The sequence below is a fragment of the Pantherophis guttatus genome, chromosome 3 (assembly GCF_059756535.1).
Source record: "Pantherophis guttatus breed Tessera chromosome 3, ASM5975653v1, whole genome shotgun sequence".
Taxonomy (NCBI): domain Eukaryota; kingdom Metazoa; phylum Chordata; class Lepidosauria; order Squamata; family Colubridae; genus Pantherophis; species Pantherophis guttatus.
This window is the reverse complement of record NC_142065.1, coordinates 53,504,709-53,529,468: the sequence shown is the minus strand read 5'-3', so window position 1 is coordinate 53,529,468 and position 24,760 is coordinate 53,504,709. Positions and strand designations below refer to the sequence as shown.

The 24,760-nt window shown below is 37.6% G+C and overlaps 1 protein-coding gene across 3 annotated transcripts in view; it reads right to left on the bottom strand.

The window, feature by feature from the left end:
• Positions 1–24,760, bottom strand: part of ELAPOR1 (endosome-lysosome associated apoptosis and autophagy regulator 1) — a 60,910-nt gene that overhangs the window by 2,017 nt on the left and 34,133 nt on the right. For 2 of the 3 annotated variants that reach the window (XR_004590905.3, XM_034414748.3), the window contains exons 5-22: positions 24,117–24,197; positions 23,869–23,974; positions 23,248–23,397; positions 21,050–21,138; positions 18,459–18,636; positions 17,372–17,500; positions 14,826–14,916; positions 14,045–14,150; positions 13,823–13,960; positions 13,363–13,620; positions 11,189–11,362; positions 8,978–9,158; positions 7,453–7,549; positions 6,343–6,444; positions 4,467–4,593; positions 2,251–2,429; positions 1,057–1,222; positions 336–416 (exon numbers count right to left, since the gene is read on the bottom strand). Coding sequence is in view for 2 of the 3 variants with exons in the window: in XM_034414748.3 (XP_034270639.2) it covers positions 336–416; positions 1,057–1,222; positions 2,251–2,429; positions 4,467–4,593; positions 6,343–6,444; positions 7,453–7,549; positions 8,978–9,158; positions 11,189–11,362; positions 13,363–13,620; positions 13,823–13,960; positions 14,045–14,150; positions 14,826–14,916; positions 17,372–17,500; positions 18,459–18,636; positions 21,050–21,138; positions 23,248–23,397; positions 23,869–23,974; positions 24,117–24,197 (2,433 nt within the window). In the remaining variant the exon portion in view is untranslated. The remainder of the gene's footprint in view (positions 1–335; positions 417–1,056; positions 1,223–2,250; positions 2,430–4,466; positions 4,594–6,342; positions 6,445–7,452; positions 7,550–8,977; positions 9,159–11,188; positions 11,363–13,362; positions 13,621–13,822; positions 13,961–14,044; positions 14,151–14,825; positions 14,917–17,371; positions 17,501–18,458; positions 18,637–21,049; positions 21,139–23,247; positions 23,398–23,868; positions 23,975–24,116; positions 24,198–24,760) is intronic. The other variant, XM_034414749.3, reaches the window with a different exon arrangement.

Here is a 24,760-nt window from a genome sequence, read left to right as displayed (position 1 = left end):
GCCCCTTCCATCTACACTGCATTAAAAGTCCAATAATTCCACGTTAACAGTCATGCTTATTGGGAGTTATTGAAGGTTGTAGTTCAACACTTTTTGAGCGTAAGTTTGAAAAGGTTGTACTGCTAAATGTCTTCAAGTACACTATTTCCTCAAATCTCTAAGAACAGAGAGTCTGTGATTTTAGGCACAGTCTAGCCTTCCCCACAATACAGGCCTTCTATGTCCCAGCCAGAGACCACAGACCGTACTGTCAAGCTGTCTAGTAATATTTGATTGTGGCACACCCTCCATCTGCTGGCATGTTTTTACATGTATCTACATTTGACTCCATCTACCTGGAAGAGTCTTCCTCTTAGTTTATTGAGAACAGCCCTACACACAGAGTCCTGCCATGCCTGACTGTACCTAAGAGAAGCCTATAGGAAAACAAATAGCCACATTAGAAAATAAGCATTAAACGACAATGCACCATTAATTAGAATGTAAGTTAGAACAACAGGAAACATAGCAGTAAATGTGGAGAGGCTTTGAGATTTTATGGTACACACAGATTTATCCCAGAATAATAGGGATGCCAGTGCAGTATTTTGCCAGATCGACAGTATATGAGTTATTATTGGTGATGATCTGTTGCATCTTAGAAAATTTAATGTATTTATTATTGGGATGGATGGGGAAAGGTCCTTTTAACTTTTGCTACTCATTTCTGCCAGAAATACTAGCAGGGGAGAAAAGAAACACTCAGAACAATTCTATTGGCTTGACTCATGAGGCTTGTACAGTATGCAGCCTATAGTAGCCAAGATCATTAATTACAAACAGCCACAAATTTTTTTTAAAAAAAAATAGCTTCTACAATGCACATCCTGGGAATACTTCATACATTAGCTGAATTTAGAAAATGGTAACTCAGAGTGGACTCAAAAGTTAAATATGACAGATGAAACATCTGTCAAGGTTAGATAAACACGGGAACTAAATCAAAGGTCTGAACTTTCACTCTGGACACTTATAAAAGCTATTTTCCCACCCCTTCCCCTTTCCCTCCCAGCTTACTTTAGAAGTGAATGCCTTTATTTTTCCAAAGAAAGAATTCTTGCTTGTGAATAACAGGTCGTCCTCTACGTCTTCCCCCTCCATGATGGCACAACTGTCAGCTGCAGGCAGTTCACTGTCCTTGGCACTAGCATTCATAACCAGCTTTGAGTATTTATACTCTAACCTAAAAAGATATAGACATGTGAAAATCAGATGGAAGGATTATATTTGTAAAGCAGATTTTGGATTCTTTTGCATCCTTGAGTTATTCTGTCAATGTCTTTTACATTTCTCTTTTTTAATATGTTTTCTTTTTAAACTAGACTAATCTAGCCTTCCTTAAACCAGGCGATTCCTCTAATATCTGAACTTTAACTCCCAGAATTCTCAGCAATGGCTAAGTTAGATGAAGGCCACACATCTGCAAAGCACTAAGACTGGAAAAGACAATGCTGGCTTCTCTATTTCAAAGCAACACAAGCATCAATTGTTATTACAGATGCTAAACAGGGACTTTACTATAATATAAAGTCATCTCTCTCACACACACTTTCTTTTTTGAGAAACCAAGGAATATTTATTTGTTACAAATTTTCTAGGTTGCTTCAAATAAATAACTAAACAATTTATAGCCTAATATAATTCATATAATACATTATATTAAATATAAGTGTGTAATGGCTGAAATTCAAAAAAAAAGCAAATAGAAAATAAAAAACACGCATGTAACTTTACATACTTTTACATGGCTATTATGCAAAATATTAGCACTTGAAAACTGACTTGCAGCTTTTGTTATTGCCTGCTGTGTTGTTCAAAATTATTTTAAAAAGTTAACTAGGATGGGAGCTTTGTATAAACTACCATAATATAAAAAACCCCACATTTGAGAGACTAGGTTCAATGGATTTCATATAAAATGAACATTTTTTTTCAAGGCAAAGTACAATTCATTATTAAATCTGAATGTTAATTACATCTGTAAATGATGTCCACATATCTATTTCCACCAGTTTATATCATTTGCATACTCTATGCAAATAATATAAAGACACCATTTCATAAATATGTCATTACAAAAATGAGGGAAATTAATAAAAGACATCATTTACTGTTTTAATGAAATTTCAGTTTGCTGACCCAAAGAGTCTATTAAACTGAAGATTTCTGGCCACAGTCAGAATTGATGACAAGTGGAGTGAAACAACTTACTTTTGATTTTTCTTCCAGAAGTAGCAAGTCATGACGGTCAGCAGGATAGCAGTACAAGTCCCAGCTGAGATCCCCACCTTAAGCCAGAAGTCCATGGACTTGCAGATGCTGACTTTTTCTTCTGGAAGCAGGACGCCTCCAGCGCATAGCTTTGGCTTCCGCCATACATAGGTGGTTCGCTATAGTGAGGAAAGCATAGTCTGTCACAGTTTCAGTCTGATAAACAGTAACACAGTCAAGATCAACAGTGACAGCTGCACCACTTTTGCACGCTACAGGGATCTCACAGGGCACAAGCATGTTTAGGAACAAATATCAGAGTTTTATTACTGAAATGGTTGCTGAAATAGAATATCACAAGCCTTCCCTACCTGGCAGCATCCAGGTGTGCCAGAACATTTTCCCCATTGTCCTAAGGCATGTTTCAGTCCAGCACTAGCTACCCCAGGTGGTTTATAATTTGAACTCCTATGCATTTCTGTGAAATTTACTTGCCCTCTAAGTAAACATAGTTTGGATTTCCAACAGATTTTTTTTCCTTTCCTTTTTCAATTTGGGATCTCTACTTGTTTTTACATGCATGTTTACTGAATGATTAGCAGAGCACAATAATCAATTAATTGCATATTTAAACATTGTATAGTGAGGAAAGCTGATGTGTCATAGCTTCAGTCTGATAAGCAGTTATTATTTATGAAACAAAAGTAAAAGTATGAATAACTATTTGGTGCCAAACATCGTTTAGAACACCTGGACCTAAACAACGCAGAAAATTTCATGGTATTAGCAGAAAGTTCCTATCTTGGGGGGGGGGAGATTAATTCAAATGTAGTAAAGGAAAATTTTTCCGTATCCTGTCATGTCTGACTCTAGGGCAGTGATGGCTACCCTTTTTGCCATCACGTGCCAAAAGCGGGGGGAGCGCGGGGGGGGGTTGTCTGCACATGTGCCCACACCCATAATTCAATGCCGCCCATGCATGTGCATGTGATCCCACACACACACGCAGCTCCCCCCGCTTTTGGCATGTGATGGCCCAATGGGCCGGGTAAACCCATTTTTCGCTCTTCCCAGGCTCCAGAGCCTTTCTAGGAGCCTGGGGAGGGCGAAAATGGCCTTTCTCAACCCCCCCACCAGAGGCCCTCCAGAGGCCAGAAATGGCCTGTTTGCCAACTTCCAATGGGCCTGGAAGGCCCGAAAATCAGCTGGCAGAGCTGAGCTCGTGTGCCCACTGATACGGATCCACGTGCCACCTGTGGCGTGCGTGCCATAGGTTCGCCATCACGGCTCTAGGGCATGGTGCTCATGTCTGATAACATTTATTTATACAATTTATTGGCCGCCCATCTTGCCTCAGGGTAACACTTTGGTAACACTTTGGTAAATTACTAAATCAGATAGAGATATATCTTCCAGTGTTATATTTTTATGTTTTTTAGCTATCCCTCATGTGGAAAGGATCTACAATTCGTGATGTCTTCATAAATTTGGAATATTAGGAGTTTAATAATTAATAATTAATATGTAGCTTTTGCTCTAAAGTCATACTTACAACCCTATGAGTTTCATCCCCAAATGTAGCAATAGTAGCACAAGTGCAGAAACCTGAATATTCCTTTAACTTTTTAATTCTATAGGTTAGTCATCTTCCCGGCTTGTTAGCATTTTCAAAATTTTCAAAAACAGGAAATTAAAAGATACACAGACAAGAAAGAAAAGGTTTGAGAATTTTTAAAAAAAAATCAAAAAAGAAAAAAGAGATGCAAAAAGAAAAGAAAAAAGTAAATAAAATAGAAAAAAAGATTTTTGACTTTCTTGGGTGCTGATATTGAGACATTATTTATTTATCTATCCATCTATCTATCCATATACATATATATCGAGATTATTAGCCAGGTTCTTCCTACGTAAACCAAGATTTTTATGCAGCCCTAGTTCAGTGAAATCACAATCCCCTAGTTTCTAGGCTTTTTTTTCTGGCAGCCAGCAAACACTCTGCTGCCCATTGGGAGACTAAGGAGACTAAGATAGATCTATTTCGGATATATATACAGTTTTATATATATACATACATACATACATACATACATACATACATACATATATATATATATATATATATACACACACACATATACACACACACACACACACACACACACTTAGGTTAATATTTGTCTACATTATTTCTATAACCCCTTGTAGTTTTAATCTACCTGTATCCCTCCAACGCAGGCACTGATAATGGCATGGTAATCTTCTGCAGAACAGAGAGGACAGGCTTCAACCGACTCCCACAGGAAATGGAAAGTGCATCCATCACAGGTTCCATCAGGACACTTGCTATTTTGAAATTTTAAGAAACATCTTAAACAGAACCAAATAAAGACATACTTGTGCAGGGAGATCAACAGATCAAGCCCTAGCTGTTGAAGGTTTCAGCAACGATAATTTTCCAGCAGGTATCCCTTAAACTAGCACCCTTCAACCTAATGCTGCCCAGAAATGTTGGGAATTCTGGAAGTTGCAGCTCCTTTCAGTCAGATTAAGGAAGTTTCTCTTAACCAATGATCAACATCATACCTCATGTACAGGTTATGTAAGAGTTGCTGAATTACAAAGCAGCTTAATCTGACCATTCTGATATATTTTATTGTCAAGGCATTTGTAAAAGCTCTTTTAAAAAATATAGCTACTGTGAAATATATAGCATACCTTCTAGAGATAGTGTTGGAAATAGTTTGAGATGTGAATAATGTGAATAAACAAACTTGATCCAAGAATGTATACTGCCAAACTAGATAGGCAACTTCAACTTCAGAAACAGGAAACACTTCTGTCTGAGATCCTGGAGAGCTGCTAGCACTCAATGTTGACAGTATGAATTTACACTAATGAACCAATGGTCTGATTCTTTCACAAGGCTATACAGGTACTCCTCAATTTACAACAGTTCACTTAGTGACCCTTTGAAGTTACAATGGCACTTTAAAAAGTGATTTATGACCTGGGGTGGGTTCTAATTTTTTTTACTACCGGTTCTGTGGGCGTGGCTTATTTTGTGGGTGTGGCTTGGATGTCATGTGACTAGGAGGACGTGGCTAGCTGGTCAGAGTCATTTCTGGAAGGTCCTCGCACTTACGACCAGTCCTCGCACTTACGACCCGACTCATTTGTTTGCTTTTAACACTGATCAGCTGTAAGATGGCCCTTTGAAGCCCCGCGGCAAGAGTTTAAACAGTTTTTTTCCCTCTAGTCATCAGCTGAGAGTCAGGAGGCAGCAATAGATTGGGGGTGGGACCAAATAAAAGATAAGAATAACGTGGGGGGGTGTGGGAGGGCGGGGGGAAGAGAACCGGTTCTGTGACATCATATCGTCACCGCTACCGGCTTGGCCGAACCGGACCGAACCGGGAGGAACCCACCACTGCTTATGACAATTTTTCACACTTATCACCATTGCACATCCCCATGGTCACGTGATTTATATTCGGATGCTTGACAACTGACTCACATTTATGATGGTTGCAGCATCCCTGTGTCATATGATCACCTTTTGCCACCTTCTGACAAGCAAAGGCAATGGGGAAACCAGATTCACTTAACAACTGTGTTAGTAATTTAACAGCTGCAGTGATTCATTTAACAAATGTGGCAAGAAAAGTCATAAAATGGGACAAAACTCATTTAACAAATTTCCACTTAGCAACATAAATTTTGGGCTCAGTTGTGATTGTAAGTTGAGAACTACCTGTAGTCTGCTGATAACTCAGCAGACTACAGGTAGAATAATACTTTTTGAGGCTCATTCAGTAGAATAATACTTTTTGAGGCTCATTCAGTAGAATAATACTTTTTGAGGCTCATTCAGTAGAATAATACTTTTTGAGGCTCATTCTCAAGGAATAAATTCAGAAGCTAGCTGAGCACTGTAATATTAAGAAATCCCACACTGCCAAGCAATCTTTTAAGAACAGGGAGGTTCCTTAAATTTTACAAAAGCATGTGCACTTGGCACTTCAGACAGTATTTTATCTGCCTGAAGCAGAGGAAGGAGAGAAAAAAAATAACAACTCAATATCTTGACATTACCTTGGTAAAGAGAGAGCTCCAAACTCAAATTTTAGGGGGTCACATCTCAGCCTAATGGTAGTTACTCTTCCATCATGGCATGTCTGGGTCACATCGTTGGATCTGCAGTTCAGAAAAGTCATTATTTTAAGAAAAACTAAACCAGGGTTTGCCAAAATGGTCAATATTGACCTCTGCCCAGTGGTGAAATCCAAATTTTTTTACTACCGGTTCTATGGGCGTGGCTTGGTCGGCGTGGTATGGCTTGGTGAGCATGGCAGAGGAAGGATACTGCAAAATCTCCATTCCCACCCCACTCCATGGGAAGGATACTGCAAAATCCCTATTCCCACCCCACTCCAGGGGAAGGATACTGCAAAATCCCCATTCCCACCCCACTCCAGGGGAAGGATACTGCAAAATCTCCATTCCCACCCCACTCCAGGGGAAGGATACTGCAAAATCCCCATTCCCTCCCCAGTCCAGGGGAAGGATACTATAAAATCTCCATTCCCTCCCCACTCTGGGGCCAGCCAGAGGTAGTATTTTCTGGTTCTCCAAACTACTCAAACTTTCCACTACTGGTTCTCTGAACTGCTCAAAATTTCCACTACCGGTTCTCCAGAAAGTGTCAGAACCTGATGGATTTCACACCTGCCTCTGCCCCAATATCCAAGGGGTCAATGATCAGCTTTTCCTTCTCCTTGACCCCCTCCCTCTCCTCCTCTGACCCAAACAGAATGAGCATGGCTTATACAACTGTACAAACTTTAGGTCCATGTGCATAGTTTGGGGCAGTCAGTGCCCCCTCTTTGTTAATAAAAATGCAAAGAATACATATAAAATAACATTGCCAGTTCATGAATCACAAATCAGCTACCGGCCTTGGCGACCTCACTTTGTCAAATGCAGATAATTCAACACTAGAGCAACAACAGCATTTTCTGCTATATTATTTCTAACTATGTTCTGGTTTGGAAAGTAAGATTTCACAAGCTATAAATTTTCCAAACTTTTCCAAAATCCTGAAATATTGCCAGGAAATTTTTGTCAGATATATACCATTTTTTCACAAAACAAGTTGGGGTTAAAACTTTTACCATACCCTTGTTAGGTAGTTCTTTAGCTTACCTATAAAAGAATATGACATCAGGTAAGTCCCCATTTTTAGCAGGAAAATAATCAGCATGAGAAGTTATGTTGTCCAGAGTAGATTTTGTTGTTACTCCTAGAGATTAAATCCCAATCAATAAGAATACCACCACATAGGAAAGATAGATTTTAGGGATAAATCTAATTTGTTCCCCAAAATATATTAAGTTAAAGATTTTCTGCATCAGAAGGTAAATCCCATGTTGTATTAATTACTGTGTTTGATAAATACATTTGTTTTGTCCATAGTTGTTTTCAGGAATTGAAACTGGAACTAGAGCATCTAGCAAGCCTTGATTTATTTTGCACAGTATATCACATAGCTAATAGTATGCCACTGGTTTTTGGCTATTTATTTGCCAATTCCAAGATTTGTAGTGCATTTCACCTTTACACTAGTCTAAAAAAAGAAGAAGTGTTGGTGTGTGTGTGTGTGTGTGTAAAGCATGATGAGTGGTATGAACTATAACCTTGTTTTTCTAACAATGAGAAGAACTAAAGTGAAAAAGGGCCAAGAGGTACAGGCACAGGGAACAAGTGTGGAAATGGCTCTACTATGAGTGTGTATGTGTGGTCAAAATATTATGGGTCCCATCCAGGGGTGGGTTCTAATTTTTTTTACTACTGGTTCTGTGGGCGTGGCTTATTTTGTGGGCGTGGCTTGATGGTCATGTGACAATTCTTTAGGATTTAGCAGAGGTACTGGTCTACCAGGCCTTTAACTGCTTGCAGAGCTGTACCGGTCTACTCATTTATTTTTGCAGGCACCGGTCTACTCATTTATTTTTGGAGGCACCGGTCTACCACCACACTGCCTTTTAACACTGATCAGCTGTAGGGCGGCCCTTTGAAGCCCCGTGGCAAGAGTTTAAACAGGTTTTTTTCCTTTTAGCCGATGGGCTGGGACTCAGGAGGCAGCAATAGATTGGGGGTGGGACCAAATAAAAGGTAAGAATAATGCGGGGCGGGGGGGGCAGAACTGGTTCGGTGACGTCATATCGTCACCGCTATCGGCTCGGCAGAACCGGGCAGAACCGGGAGGAACGCACCACTGGTCCCATCCCCCCCGTCCCCCATCTCTGAATTGGGAGGAGGTTTCCTTTGTTATTAAAAAAAAACCCATTAAACCATTAATAGTCAGAGACTGTGACACAATTTTAACTTACGGTATTTGGAGAGAAGTCTGGGCAGTGGTAAAAAGGGAATTGGTGAGCCTCAAGAAACTGTGGAGGAAGATTTCTGCGAATTGCGGAGAGGTGATGGAAAACAGAACAGAGAATGGACACCTGGTGCTTTTTTTAAAGAGAAAAAGGATCCCCCTGCCTAATATTTTCTATAGAATGGTTTTGTTCTTCTGTGTCAGTGATTAAAAAGTGATTTTTCCAATACTGGGTCCAGATTTGGCTCAGTATTATTAAAGATCACCTGTATGGCACTTCCACCTGGCAACTGCTTTTGACTTCTGTTCAGTAAAGAGGCTAATTTTTTTTTCAATGGCTCTCACCCACAAAGGTATCTGCCAGGCTCACAGGCTGAGAAGAGACCATGGTTTTGTAACCCATCACTTCGGAAGGAATCATGACGGACTGGCATACATAGGATGAAGTTGACTTGGAGAACTCAGTGTCTTTGTCCAAAAGATGAATATCTGTGACATTATCTATGCAGAGAGCAGACTTCTTTCCCTTCAAGAAAAAACAAAATGGGAGACTTGATAGCAACCCTGTCTCTCATTGCTATTAAAAAGTGAGATGCTCTTTTTGAAATATTGTACAGGTAGCCCTCAAGATACCACCATTTGTTTAGTGACCATTTGTAATTACAACAGCACTGAAAAAAGTGGCTTATGACTTTTATGATTTTCAACCATTGCAGCATTCCCATAGTCATGTGATAAAAATTCAAATGTGTGGCAAGTGGCATGTATTTATGACAGCTACAATGTCCTCGGGTCATGTGATCAACTTTTGCAATCTTCTGATGAGTCATCGGGGAAACAAGATTCACTTAACAACCACAATACTCTTAACAATTGCAGTGATTCATTTCACAACTGTGGGAAGAAAGGTTGTAAAATGGGGCAAACCTCACTTAACTGTCTTGCTTAATGATGGAAATTTTGGGCTCAATTGTGGTTGCAAGTTGAGGACTACCTGTAATCATAAAAAATATATGGGCATTGTGCTGAAGAATTGGGGTTCAAAAGATGTACAGGGACAAACATATTTCTCTGTCCAAGAATGTGTGACTCTCCCTGCATTAAATAGAGCTGTCCAAAGGAGTGTCAGGTTTGCATTTGCTTAAATGCAATAAAAATTGATAGTTTTCAAAAAAAGACCTGTCTTCCAACTTGGGCGCTATCTAATATTGGGCATTGGGCGCTATCTAACAAAATGAAACTTAGGCAAGAAAAACAAAATGCAGAGGTACAGTATATGTGGTACCTTGCTCAATAGTAGTAACTGTGAGAGGGATCTTGGAGTCCTAATGGACAACCATTTAAATATGAGCCAGCAGTTTCAAAAAAATCAACACAGTTCTAGGCTGCATAAACAGAGGGATAGAATCAAGATCATATGAAGTGTTAATACCACTTTATAATTCCATACTTGGAATACTGCATTCAGTTTTGGTTGCCATGGTGTAAAAAAGATGTTGAGACTCTAGAAAGAGTGCAGAGAAGAGCAACAAAGATGATTAGGGGACTGGAGGCTAAAACATATGAAGAACAGTTGTAGGAACTGGGTATGTCTAGTTTAATGAAAAGAAGGACTAGGGAAGACATGATAGCAGTATTCCAATATCTCAGGGGCTGCCACAAAGAAGAGGGAATCAAGCTATTTTTCAAAGCACCTGAGGGTAGGACAAGAAGCAATGGGTGGAAACATATCAAGGAGAGAAGCAACTTAGAACTAAAGAGAAATTTCCTGACAGTTAGAACAATTAATCAGTGGAACAACTTGCCTCCAGAAGTTGTGAATGCTCCAACACTGGAAGTTTTTAAGAAGATATTGGATAACCATTTGTCTGAAGTGGTGTAGGGTTTCCTGCCTAAGCAGGGGGTTGGACTAGAGGACTTCCAAGATCCCTTCCAACTCTGTTATTCTATGCTATGCTATGCTATGCTATGCTATGCTATGCTATGCTATGCTATGCTATGCTATGCTATGCTATGCTATGCTATGCTATGCTACGCTACGCTACGCTACGCTATGCTATGCTATGCTAACTTTTCAAAGTTTTGTTTTCTCTGCAAAAATGCTTTTTTGTCATTAGCGGTTTAGAATTTATTTTCAATTTATTATTATGAAACAGTCAAAAATGCTGGTATAATTTTTTCTGCTAATATCATCTTTCTGACCTTCTCTGTGGCCAAACATTTTGTCTATGCTTTCTTATCTGACACCCTCACCCACCACTCTTCCTTTAGGAGGCATTCCACTGTAGATTAAACTGAAGTATGGAAGGTCAATGAGGATGCAGATATGATCATATAATAAAATACAAGACTCTTGCACCCCGTTTCACCTCAACCTTGGCACCTTTAAGATGTCTGGACTTCAACTCCCAGAATTCGCCAGCTGGCACTGTTAACTGGGTAACTCTGGGAATTGAGAAGTTGCCAAGGTTGAGAAACACCACTCTAAATGGAAAAACTACACCATCTTCGACGCTTCCACTGATGCGTGCCTCATGAAAATACACATATACTTACATAATTTCCGCATAGACTGATGTTGAAGTGATGAAAGTACTTCAGGCCTTTTGAAGTAAAGCTTGGCTCTCCTAAAAAGGAGGTGCTGTAAGCCAGTCTGGAGAAGTCATACTCCAGAGTCCTATCCTTCATGCTGATTGAGAAGTGACAGTCATTGTAACACAGAGAATGCATCTAAAGAAAGAAAACACACCCCAGCAGAAGAATTTAGAAACTGTTGACTTTGTCAGCAACAGTAGAAGGACACTCAAGTGTTACTGAGATGCCTAATACCAGCTCCTGAATCCCTTAGGGTTCTGCTCAGACAAGCCTTGCTTGCCTAAACAACCTGGATGATTATAGAAAACAGAACATTGGAGAGGAAGGACTTAGCAGCTCTTGTGCTAATTCAGTTTTGGCAGGAAGTAACTACTGTTTCTAAAAGAATATAATTTTATTTGTGTTTAAGAGAAATCTACACTGATTCAATAAAACAAAAATCCATACAAATTATTTGATGATTTGAGGAACATGAAATTAAATCTAATCAAATATGCTAATTTAGCATATTTTATTATTGCTATCCCTACAGCTACAGTCATTGCTTATCTAGGCCCACAAAAGCTATATGAGTTTTTTTTTTTAAAGATCACAACGATTTAATAACAAGATCAACATTTCAGATTCAGAATATTCTGTAAATTTATGACCAACTGAGAGATTGTACCATGCTCAGCACTGTATGCTGGAAGAAAGGAAAGATTACATTTTCAAAGAACATTTTGCTCTTTGTGTATGCACAGTGTATAACTGAAAATGTAGCTCCAAAAGAAATCCTGAAGCTCCTACTACTGTTGAGCAAACAGAATAGTTAGTTTTGCTGAAGGCCAAGTTTTGTTTGCTATTTTATGCACTGAACTTTGGACTTGGCATTCCAGCACCCACAGGGCCTTCTCTCTCACAAATACCATCTTATGTCATGAGGATACAAAAAAGAAATGGCAAAAATCTTGCTTGAGCCTCTAAATTTCACAAGACCTGGAGTGAGAAAGCTAAAATCTCCAATGAGTTTGGACTTTTCAAGTTAATTTTTATTAGATATTGAGCTTCTGTGCACTCTTGCAAAATCATGCAATGAAACGTCTCTCTCTCTCTCTCTCTCTCTCTCTCTCTATCTATCTATCTATCTATCTATCTAATATATATAGCCATCCTTCCCACCAAAATGAATTTGGCCGATGCACAAAGGTTGCTATCCTTGGCTTGGCTCTTTGGGTGATTAATGTCGGCTGCCAAGCAACACATACAGGTAGTTTGCCACTTACAACAGTTCATTTAGTGACCGTTTGAACTTACAGAGGCACTTAAAGTGACTTGTGACCATTTTTCATACTACCATTGCAGCATCCCCATGGTCATGTAATCAAAATTCAAGTCATGTGATCACCTTTTGTGATCTTCTGACAAGTAAAGTCACTTACCAACTGTGTTACTAACATAACTACAGTGATTCACTTAACAGATGTGGCAAAAAAAGTCATAAAATTGGGCAAAACTCACTGAAGAAATGTCTTATTTACCAACAGACATTTTGAGCTCAGTTGTGGTCATAAGTCGAGGACTACATGGACAATATTTCATAAAAAATTATATTTTATGTAATAAGATAATAGATAGCTAATTTGGCCATCTGGAAAATTGTCAGAAGCACAGGATAGTATTTTTTCTAATGTTATGTAAGCTGCCTGTTGCAAGCTCCTTCATTATAACTGAAAAGAGCCATCGTTTCCTGATTCAATGGATGGCGATTAGAAAGAAAGTAAAGAAGTTTCCACTTGAATGTGGTTTGGGACATATTGATTGGAGACAGAATGCAGTTGCTGACATTCTTAAAACTCAGCTCTTCTCAGTGAATTCTGCTAGAGAGACTTTCTGAGAGTTGTGTTAGGAGAAGGATCATGCTTGGTTTTGAGCAGACATCAAGAATCTGACAAATTGCTACTTTCTGGCAATGTATCTGAACCTAATATTTTATTGGAATTTATTGCCCTGATATTGCTTTCATTATTTTAAGTGACAATCCTTTGTCAACTCCAATATTTACACTCCTCATGTTGCACTTTTGTTCAAATAATGATGTAGCTCCAGTTGTCACTGTACAGAAATTACGAACAGTAAAGAGGACAATATAGTACCTTGTTATTTTTTGTGCCAGGGCCACAAGGGATACAAGCTTGATTGCCATAAGGTTGGTGAGCTTTCAGGTAAGTGTTTGATGGACATGGAGAACAACTACCAGATGTTTTGTCAATGTAGTGCCCATGAGGGCAGGAAGTACAGGATGAGCCAGAGGTTTCCAAAGCGCACTGCCGGCAATAAGAAGCTACACCATCTATGACATTGGTCACATTGATGGAGTACAATCTAGCAACATCATTTGTGTATTTTCTTCCCTGAAAGAAAACATAGCGTGTCATGAATGCCTTTGTGTAGGAAAAGTATTCAGTTATAGAGAAGGCAGGACAATTGCAGGAAATGGTGGGCATAGTCCTAACTTTAATGGCCTCTATTTTTAAGAATAAACCTAATTCTTGATGAGAATTCCCTAAAAGGATATTTGAAGAATTAGTAAAAAACAGATTTCTCAGTCTTTACCGCTTCGTTGTATGCTGTCCTCTGGAAGGCCCATGTGAAACTCGTGGTGGCATTCTTCTCAACAACGTACGTATAGGATTGTTTTCCCTTGGAGCCAAACCAGGTTTCTACAGGGGAATTGGTTCTAGAATTCATACCCTACCAAAGATGAAATGGTATAAGTCTATGAATAAACAATACACCTAAATAATTCTTGGTTTTAGATGTTGGATAAAAACTTACCACCATAAAATAAAGTTCACAATTCACACTGCAGATGGTTTCAAAGACAAAAGTGATTTCTGCTACCTTCTTATTTTCAGAGTCTTCCATAACTGATTGTGGTGGACTGCAAAAGAATAAGCAGGACTCATAAATTGTAGAAATAGCTATAAATGAAACATCTCAATTATCGCTGTTTACTTCAGTAACTAGGTAAACAGAATATCTACATTCCACTTCAAATATATTCAGAACAAGATATTCCAATGGAATCACACTTCAATCATATAGATGATTCAGTGTACAGCATGTCAGTACACTCTATGCACATTTATTTGGTTGTGACAAAACAATAAAATCTCTGCCCAGTTTTAAAGATCACATTTTAAAATTATGTTAAAAATGTTAAGAATCAGCTCAATCTTTCCTTCACTGTTTCCTTCTGCCATTTATTATTAATCATCGTGAAGTAATGCAAGCAGAACATTGACTGGGAGAAATTAAATTTGTTTATGCAGCTTTCTTAATAACAGTACAACAGGGATTTGCCACTGCATTCTTTTGGACCCTTTCTATTGATTTTTCAGTGTACCATACGGTGACCAGATTCAGCCCTGCTTAGTTTTCAAGAGCAGGCAAGGTTAGCCAGAAGCTACTGTTGACTGAAGAAATTATCTAGAAATTAAACACACAGCTTAGATTAATTCTTTATTTATATTTTCCACTTATTTATTATATCTGCTCACATTGCTTTACCTAATGCATTTCCAATACTTAGCTTAATTTGGACTAGTGACCTCACCTGAAGCCAGGAATCACCAATGTTAAAATCATGAAATCATTGTCAGAAGCTCCTGCAGCTGTATAGATGTAGTCACCTGCCACTTCCCACCCTGAAAATAAAAATCAAGAGTTAACCACTTAACCACAATTTGAAGAAAAGTTATTCTTTCCATTATGTAATATCATATTTAATGTGAAATTTTGTACATTCTTTTCACAGAAACACAAGGAATCTATTGCTTTGAACTTATTTCCATCCACTCCCTAACATTTTCAAAGTAGTTTTTCTAGAAGAACTTGGATCACAATTTGAGAAGTTTTCCAGGGATCAGGGCTACTACCGTACTAGCTGGGGAATTCTGGAGGTTGGAATCTCAACAAATCTGGAAAGAAGAACTCAAGATAATAGAAAGTTATAACATATAGCCATGCAGTAGAGGTCAGTTGAGAATTGCATATTAAAGAAATTTCCAGGAGAGGAATGGAGAACTGAAGACGTCTCCATGAAAGTGGAGCTAACAACTGCAGTGAAAAACAAAGAGCCCATGAATAGACCCGCTCTTTGGAACCTCTCCAAACAAGGAGAAGACAGGAGGTTGCCCACATATGATCCAGATGGCTGCTGTTTGCAAGGATACTTAAGAACAGCTATCACCAATTGCACATTAACTACTTTTAAATGATTAGAAACCTTCTGGAACAACAATTTTGAAAACACTGGGTGAGTCTGCCTTCAATTCTGAACAGAAGAAAAATTTAATCATAAGCTTTAGAATTCAAAGTATGTGAAATAAACAGCAAAAAACTAAATAAAGTTTTGAGCTTAGAAAGCTATAAATGGATTAAGAATCCAGATAAAATTGGAATATTGTAACTTACAATAAAATTTTGGAATTAATTATAAAGAACACACAGCTTTTCATGAGAAATAGATTCTGTTTTGGTTTTCACAAGACATAACAAAGTTAAGCAATTTCATAATTTCAAAAAGTGGACACTAGAGGGACTAAAGTTTTTAAGTAAAGATTTATTAGCTTGTAAAATGATGCAAAACATAACAATGAAAATACAGGAGACTTTTGAATAATGGAATCAGAAGAGAGTAGCCACAATATCAACAATGTTGATAATGATGTCTTCTTCTATGGACAGACTATGTCCAAAAATTGTTATCTACAGATGTAGAACAAATTTATCTGACAAGATAGAGATGGTATCAAAAGTGAATTTACAACTGACAGACCAAGATAATGACTTAGAAAAGGAAGTTTTCAAACTGGAAGAGGTTTTCTAAATAAGAGATGGGATCTAAGATGAAGAGACAATGGTTTGTAACCTGAAAGTTGATGAAGAGTCACTAAATCCATTTATACTTGTAGTGATGAAGATTGGAAGTCATTTATATATTTCTTTTTCCTTATTGTATTCTACCTTTTTTCTTTCTTTTTCCTTTTTCCTTGAAATAAAACTAAAAACAGAAAAATCAGGATTTGATTTTGTTGATTTGTGAGGGAGTCATTCAACTCCTGTAATATTTGATTTTCATCATGGAATCACATGGTTAGAAGGGACTTCAAACAATTTCTTCTTTAAACCTAGGGCAAGGCAGGAATCCTCAGAGCATTGCAAACTCTGCATAATACAATGTGGTTTGAAATAAAAACTCTCTTAATAAGTATCTCTTCTTATTGGGACAAGTTCTTTATAACCTTGAAACAAGTCTAGAACATATATGGCTTCTAATTATGGCTGCTTTTCTGGTACTTAGAACTCAATGCAAATAGAATTCTAGAAAGTCATATTTTTGAGTTTCTTTACTTCATGTAGTCCTTGAGTTATGATCAATTTGTTAAGTGATTATTCAAAGTTAAAAAGGCACTGTATGAAGGTACTTATGACCAGTTCTTGAAGTTCCAGGTGCGGCAGCACCTCCATAGTCACATGAACAAAATTTGGGTGTTTGGCAACAAGGTTGTTTGCCAGACCTTTTCTGTCAGCTTCCTGCAAGCCAGGTCAATGGGGACATTGGTATGGAAGGTCATAAGTGACTCAAGAAAGAATATGAAGTTGATTTCTTTGATCAAGGTTAAAATAGAAATGTAGTTATCTTTGATAATCCTTAATGGACTTTGATGACATCGGGACTTAAATGATGAGGCTGTATGGATTTGTTTATAGGCTAGGAGAAGAGTAGATCATTTGTTGCATTTTAAGAGAAGGCGATAAGTTACTAAAATTGTCTACAGTTGTGATGAAGTGAAAGTCATTTGTTATTTCTTTTCTTTTTCTTTACTATATTCTTATTGTTTCTTTTCTATTTCTCTATTTTTTTTTTCCTTTCTGGTTCCCTTTTTAGTTTGTATTAGTTTTTGTTGTTGTAATTGTAATCTTTAATAAAATTACTATAAAAAAATAAACTATCCATTCCCATAAGAGTAAAATAACAAGTCTAGGGTTGGTTCATAAACCGTCTGATGGTGCAACCTAATAAAGACACATAGCACAACTAGGGACCCTTGCATTATCCAAATGCATTAGGTAAAAATACACATTTTGGGAGGATACCTGCCATTCTCTTATATTCGAAACTGATTCCACTGAGGACTGTAGTCTCCATATTAGCTGGCAGTGTGTTCCACCATTTGTATTCAAAGCCTAGCGCAGGCTCGGTGCCAACTGGACAATTGGTACAACCTGAGAACCAAATTAAAAAAAAACAAAAACACCAAACACATATAGAGTCAGGAAAAGAATCACTACTGCTAATGAAAGTCTTTAACTGGTGCTGAGGTTAATGGCACTTTCTAAAACAATGGTAAAATATAGTACAGCTATGATAGTAGCAGCCTTTAAAAGAGTCCTTTTAAGAACACCCACTAAATCGATATTTGTCAAACTTGGCAACTTTAAGACATGCAGACTTTTAACTCCCAGAATTTGAGAAATGCCGGCTATGGAATTCTGGTAGCTGAAGGCCACATGTCCTAAAGTTGCCAAGTTTGAGAATCACTGCATTAAACGTTTTACTCTGGCTTAGTTTTCTTTTGTAATGTCTTGAAATTTTTCATAAAAGCAGGCAGCATTTTTTCAGACATATAACTTGTAGAGCAGCCACAATGACCTTTTAATGGTTTGGTTTTTTCATTTGTTTTAATGGAGTGAATTGTTATACAGGGAGTAATTCTTCATGTTCCAAATTAGCCAGGTATATCAAGGTCAAGAATAAATCAGTATTCTTGACATTCTTAGCTTTGTTCCTTTGGCTTTTTCTTCTTTTCCTGCTTTGTGGATGGTTCATCAAAGAAAAATCTGTATTTTAGTGTACTGGAAGGCACACAATTTGGAGCATCGTACTGGGGAAGGTTAATCTAAGTAAACCAAGGAATTACCTCTCCACCAGTATTATTTATAGTCCCATAGCCCTGTTGCCTTTAGAAAGAACAATGAATAAGGGGAAAAAGAGAAGAAAAACTCTCATAATAAAAGACTGAATTTTCTTTTATGCCACTACTGAATCCAGGAAGTGCCAAGTTCATGCTTTTTAGAGGCGGTTCCCAGTGATCAGAGCACGGTGCCAGTTTAAACCATTTAGAGAACCTCATTTATGTAAGTTTTACCTAATTCAGAAGGGAAAAAAACAGAATAGCATTACCAGACCCATTTGAATATTTTCCATATGGGCAAGGCTCACAGGTGCTGGCATTTGTCTTAAAAAAACCAGGATTACAAGGGGGGCACATCATCTTTACACCCGATGGAGGTAACTTCACTGCCTTGGGGAGGTCCTCATTGCAGATTTTAGGCTCAGCCCATTTATACATTAGCTGTGTCTGTGAAGATAAAAGTATCACTCATTTATTCATTCAGTCAATCAATCAATCAGTCATTCATTCATTCATAGATAAAACATTTTACAGCATCTTTATATGCCAAAGGATTTATAATTGTCACTTCTCATACAGTAGTATAAACAATTTCATGGTATCCAGATATTTTTGTTCACAATTCCAGGACTCCCTTGTTGCTGGTCATATTAACTGTGGTTAATGTGAGTTGAGATCCAAATTATCCAAAAAGCAAGGTATCATACATCTACAGTATGCAATCCATACAGCCTACAGTACTCTAGAAGTTGTTGAACTATAACTTCCAGTGTTACTAAGATGAGAACAATTTTCACAGGTATACTATGGTATACTCTATTTCCCCAAATATACACAAAAATACAAATACCGTATTTTCCGGCGTATAAGACCACTTTTTAACACATGAAAATCTTCTCAAAAGTCGGGGGTCGTCTTATACGCTGGGTGTCGGGAAAGGCCCTGACGAGCCTTAAATGGCTCTGATGATCCAAGCTCTGACGATCTGCTAATCAGGCAACTCAGTTAGGATCGCCAGAGCCATGGAGAAGGAAAAAACTTTTCTCCTTTCACATGGCTCTGACGATCCAAGCCCTGATGATCTGCTAATCAGGCAACTCAGTTAGGATCGCCAGAGCCATGGAGAAGGAAAAAACTTTTCTCCTTTCACATGGCTCTGACGATCCAAGCCCTGACGATCTGCTAATCAGGCAACTCAGCTGGGATCGCCAAAGCCATGGAGAAGGAAAAAAGTTTTCCCCCTCCAGCTTGCTTACCTTAGCTGCTTGCCTTGCTTCGCTCACCTTGCTTCGTTTGCCTGAATCCATTCCATCAGCAAGCAACTCCCTGCCTGCAATCAAGCAGGCAGGAGTTGTGGACTTCAACTCCCAGAATTCCTCAGCCAGCAAAACAAAGCTGGCTGAGGAATTCTGGGAGTTGAAGTCTACAAGTCTTAAAGTTGCCAAGATTGGAGAACCCTGTTCTATTGGGTAAGTTTTTTCCCCCTTTGGGATCTTAAAAAAAAATAGTTAATTGGGGTTTTTTTTAGTTGTTCTTTTTTAGACCTAGCCATTTAAAGTTTAGGAAGTTTTAAATTTAGCTTTCATATAAAAATAAAAATAAAATAAAATAATATTTGTCCAGCTTTCTGAGATTTAGTATGTTTTTGTAGTGTTTCACTCTAACTACACAAACACACAAAATCTCACAAAGCTGTATGTAGAATTTTGTGTGTGTAAAGTGTGAAAGTTGTTTTTTTTGGGCTTTTTGTGGCTGTGTGAGGTTCCTGCTTGTTTCAGGGGCCATTTTCGGTCTAGCACAGCTGCTTTTACATTGTGGGTGAGCCAGTTGTGTTGTGTTGTGTTGTGTGTGTGTAAAGTGTGAAAGTTGGTTTTTTTGGGCTTTTTGTGGCTGTGTGAGGTTCCTGCTTGTTTCAGGGGCCATTTTGGGTCTAGCACAGCTGCTTTTACATTGTGAGTGAGCCAGTTGTGTTGTGTTGTGTTGTGCGTGTGTAAAGTGTGAAAGTTGTTTTTTTGGGCTTTTTGTGGCTGTGTGAGGTTCCTACTTGTTGCAGGGGCCATTTTGGGTCTAGCACAGCTGCTTTTACATTGTGGCTGAGCCAGTTGATGTTTGTTAATTTTTATTTGGTATGCATTGGAAGAGGGGTAGTCTTATACGGCGAGTATAGCCCAAACCCTATATTTTAACAGGAAAATTCGGGGGTCGTCTTATACGCCCAGTCGTCTTATATGCCTGAAAATACGGTATGTATGAAGAAGAAAAAAAGGACCATACACTGAACTTAGCTTTAACTGGGACTTTTCTGCAAAAACCTATAAGCAAAACCAAAAAAAGGGGCAGAGCCATGATCAAAATGGCATTTGGTTCTATTTGATTTAATAAATTAAATTTTAAAAAATATATCATTCATTATGATTACTGTTCACACAATTAATAATCCTTTCTTCCTACTACATATATTTAATAATTTCCCCCTTTTCTCAGATAACATAATTCAACCCAGCTGGACAGAGAGAAGAGATTTTGTTTGCTACCTCCAAGAATTTTAGGTGGCCCACACAGCCCTTTGAAGACCCAGATTCAATATTCATGGAACTGGTAACAAATATTTTGACTCTCCTTAAAGTTAAATAAACACTGGCTATGTGGGATGTGTGAACCAATCCTTATCTATTTTAGGTCTTGGTAATCATTCTGATTATTGTATCCACAAGGAAGTGCTTGCTATTCCCTATCTTATTTATACGCATATGACACTTTGCAACAAAAACATTTTGAATAATGCTGATCATCAAGGCTGTGCTTCAAAAGCCCCCCAAACAGCATCCCACTACTGTATGGAATTCTAGAGGTTGCATACCTCCCCATTTGTATCACAGGTCGTGTGGGTATAAAAATAGTCCTTATCTGTACAGGCTGGGCGAGTCTTGCAGGAAGAAGAACCTGGTTCTTTATTGCAAAAGAAACAGCAGTTAAATCCATGCAGACATGAGAGATTCAGGAACATTTTCAGCAATAAGCTATAAAAATTATAAAACTATATATATATATTGTGTGTGTGTGTGTATGTGTGTGTAAGAATTAGAATTAGAATTCTTTATTGGCCAAGTGTGATTGGACACACAAGGAATTTGTCTTTGGTGTATATGCTCTCAGTCAGGGTGGATTTGATTTAAATCGAGTTGATTTAAATCACAATTTAAATCATGATTTAAATCACTAGTAAAAAGGCTTGATTTAAATCAACTCGATTTAAATCATAATTTTTAAAGAGCAACTGTCATCTCTGCTACTCCTTTGACCCACTGTTGACTCACCGATAGTCCCAGTGTTGCAGAATATACAGCCTCATGCTACATAACTAAGCTCCATTTCATGCTGAATAAACTAAATTATTTATGTATCTTAAATAGAAAACTATCTTACGATAGATTTTTACCCCAAAAGTTTTTTATTAAAATAAATTCGATAAAAATCAAAAAACTCCAATTTAAATAAAAAAAATCCAATTTAAATTAAAAAAAATCTGATTTTTTTGATTTTTTTAAAAAAATCATTGATTTTTATTCACCCTGCTCTCAGTGTACATAAGGATATATATATAAGGATAACATTGATCATAGTTATTTCAAGTCACTGGTGGATTAATGTGGCATCATCAACAACAAAAATACGTTTGAGAATAAGGCAGATTTTTTCAGTCTTCACATGTTCTTTGATTACAATTATTATACCCAGTCAGCCTAGCTACTGCTCAGGAAAAATTAAAGGGATGAGGCTACAAATCTTGAACTTAGGTTTCAAATTATATGCCTCATGGGTTAAATTATTCCATACAGGTACAAGTTGGCTCACACTGAATCTGCTATCCTTTTCCAAGAATTCACCACATCTAAAAAAGACCCAGCATGCTTCCATATAGAGGTCTCCTAGGGCTACCATGCCATATTTCAGAACCAGTTATAAAAAACAGCAGAATTTTGTATGGAATTATAACCTCATTAAATTATGGGAATGGTGTGGAGTGATCATACAATACAAGCCTTTTTAAAAAGCACTCCCAAATTTAGAGGGTCCACCTTCTATTTTCCTTCTCCTCTTGTCTCTTTTCTCCAACTTTCAAAATTGCCAGTGAAAAGGATAAGTACAAATAAACAAGCTTGTAAAAATTGTGGACTCTTCATAAATTTCTAATTCTGCCATCAAAGTTTCAAAGAGGGCTGAATCAATTCATTGTAAAGGAGACTCTGATTTGAACAAAGTTTCTACTGTTTTTTAATCAACATGGCAGGAAGAATTCAAACAATACAGTACTGTATATTCTAGTGTTTGTGTTAGCAAAAGCACAGAGTAAATATTTCAACATTTGTTGTTTTTCTTCTGAACTTTGAAATTTTGAAAAGTGCCAGAGGAACCTGAAAGGAACTAGTAAATCAGGTATGCTAAATTATCGCCTGCAACCTCTTTGTTCCTTTTCTGTAGTCCCCCAAGACCACATTATCAAAATTCAGCAGCAAGTTTTTCTACAATATTTCAAATACAAGAAGTAATTATAGGTTTGCTAAGGCTATAATTTCTTTTTGCTCTTGTTGTTAAACCCAAGAATACTCCCCCACTCAAATTATTTAAAGAGGCCTCAAATCCTAGGCATAGTCCTTCCAGTAACATCACTGCCATCATCTTTGTGACCCTCGACTGTTAGAAACCTTATTAGAAAAAAAGGCAGTTCCCTGCCTACCTTTGTGGCTGCTGCTGCTGAATAAGACAGTACCAACAGAGTGAAGCTGAAACAAAATCTAGCATGCAATATTGTAGAATTTAGGGCAAGGATATGGCAAACACAGACAAAAATGGATTAGAAATATAAGAGAGAATGATACCCAATTTTCAGTTTGTACAGAGCATGTGCAGTGAAGTTAAAAAACAAAGAGGGGCCGATGTAAGATGACAATTTATACATCTAAACCTATCATGGCTGGAAATGTGGGATAATTTATCTAAAAAGTACAAAAAATCAACTACACATCAAAGAAATGGCTGAGGCATGGAACGTATTACCTGAGTAATTTGCTGTCTCACACTGCTGGCAGGAAGTAGCTCCTTTGGAAGAAAAAGAATTTGCTGGGCACTGCTGACAGAAGGAAGAACCAGATTTGGCAGTATAGGTGCCTGCTTTACAAGGAAAGCATTCAGAAGTATAAGCCACACCTAGGAAACATGGGAAAAAAGAAGGGAAACATGTTTGCAGCAAGCAAAATAATCCTTTGAACGTCACCAGCAGCAACTTGCACTAGAGATAGGCAATACCTTTCTGACCCATGAGACTAATTTCACAGAGATAACCAACCAATCAATCTCAAACGAGGTCCCTCTCATAAAGTTCCATCTCCTATTTCCAAGTCCCCTCACCAATCTGTCACAATCTGTAGCAAAAACTGTACACCTACAATTGTGATTCTGCCCTGACCACAAAACTCTCTGAGAAGAGAAAATATGGAATATAGACATGGTTGATTGGAGAAGTCTTCAAAGTACTCGTGTCTCTCTGAATCATCTTCTAGAACAGAAGATGGTGAATTTTGCTCTGTTCAAGGGGAGCAGAGAAGCTATCTGAGCCTGTCATAATCCTGGTCCTCACCATTTCATTAGATTCAGTGCATGAACTGACAAAATACATACCTGTAATCCCAATATTTTTCACCAACACAGGCTTGGGGGTTTTGGACCAAACAGAGAAAGCCGTTGTCTTCCAGTACAAGACATTGTTGCCACGACTTAGCTCCACCTATAGATATTAAAAATCTAGTTAAAATGCTCAGATTATATGTATATTGAAATGCAATGCTAGTTCCCAGTAGTTCATACATTTTTCCTTCCTCAAGTTACTGCTAGCTGCAGTTTTAAGTTTAAAAACATTGTATACTTACACTGTGTTTCTCCCAACCTTTCTCTGTAGTTCTCATCCACCTAGAATCCTCCACAGTTGGTTGACATTGGTCATTCTGAACCTACAATAAATGAAGATGCAAATAAGGATGCCATTTCTGTTCACAGGAATAGAGATTTATTGGATTCTTCATAGCACCTATTTAAGGTGACACAATTAAATACAATTTGAACATATGCTCTACTTTTGATGCTAGATGGAAACTTCTTTTTACAAGTTTGTATAACGAATGATATTCTAACTTTTTAGAACTGTGTTACCTTTCAAACAATCCTGAAAATCCTGTGGAATATGTACAATTCCCCAAGATCTTGTGTAAGAACATTAAGAAATAATATAACATTTGACATACTTTAATATTAAATTAATATTGGTTACCATTTTGGCACTTATAGCTCAGTCTCTAAAAATGTATATATTTAAGGCTGCACATTGAAATACAGTATGTTTTTCTTGATTACTAAAAAAAATACAGGCTGCTTAAAGTGTTCAGGCTGATTCTAGCACACTTAGACTATTTTATTTAGATTGTAACATGTGAGCTGGAATCTTTTAATGCCCATTTTAATGATCCATGGGAATCTTTTCTATTACTACTTCTTTCAATATAAAAGAATAGAGCCA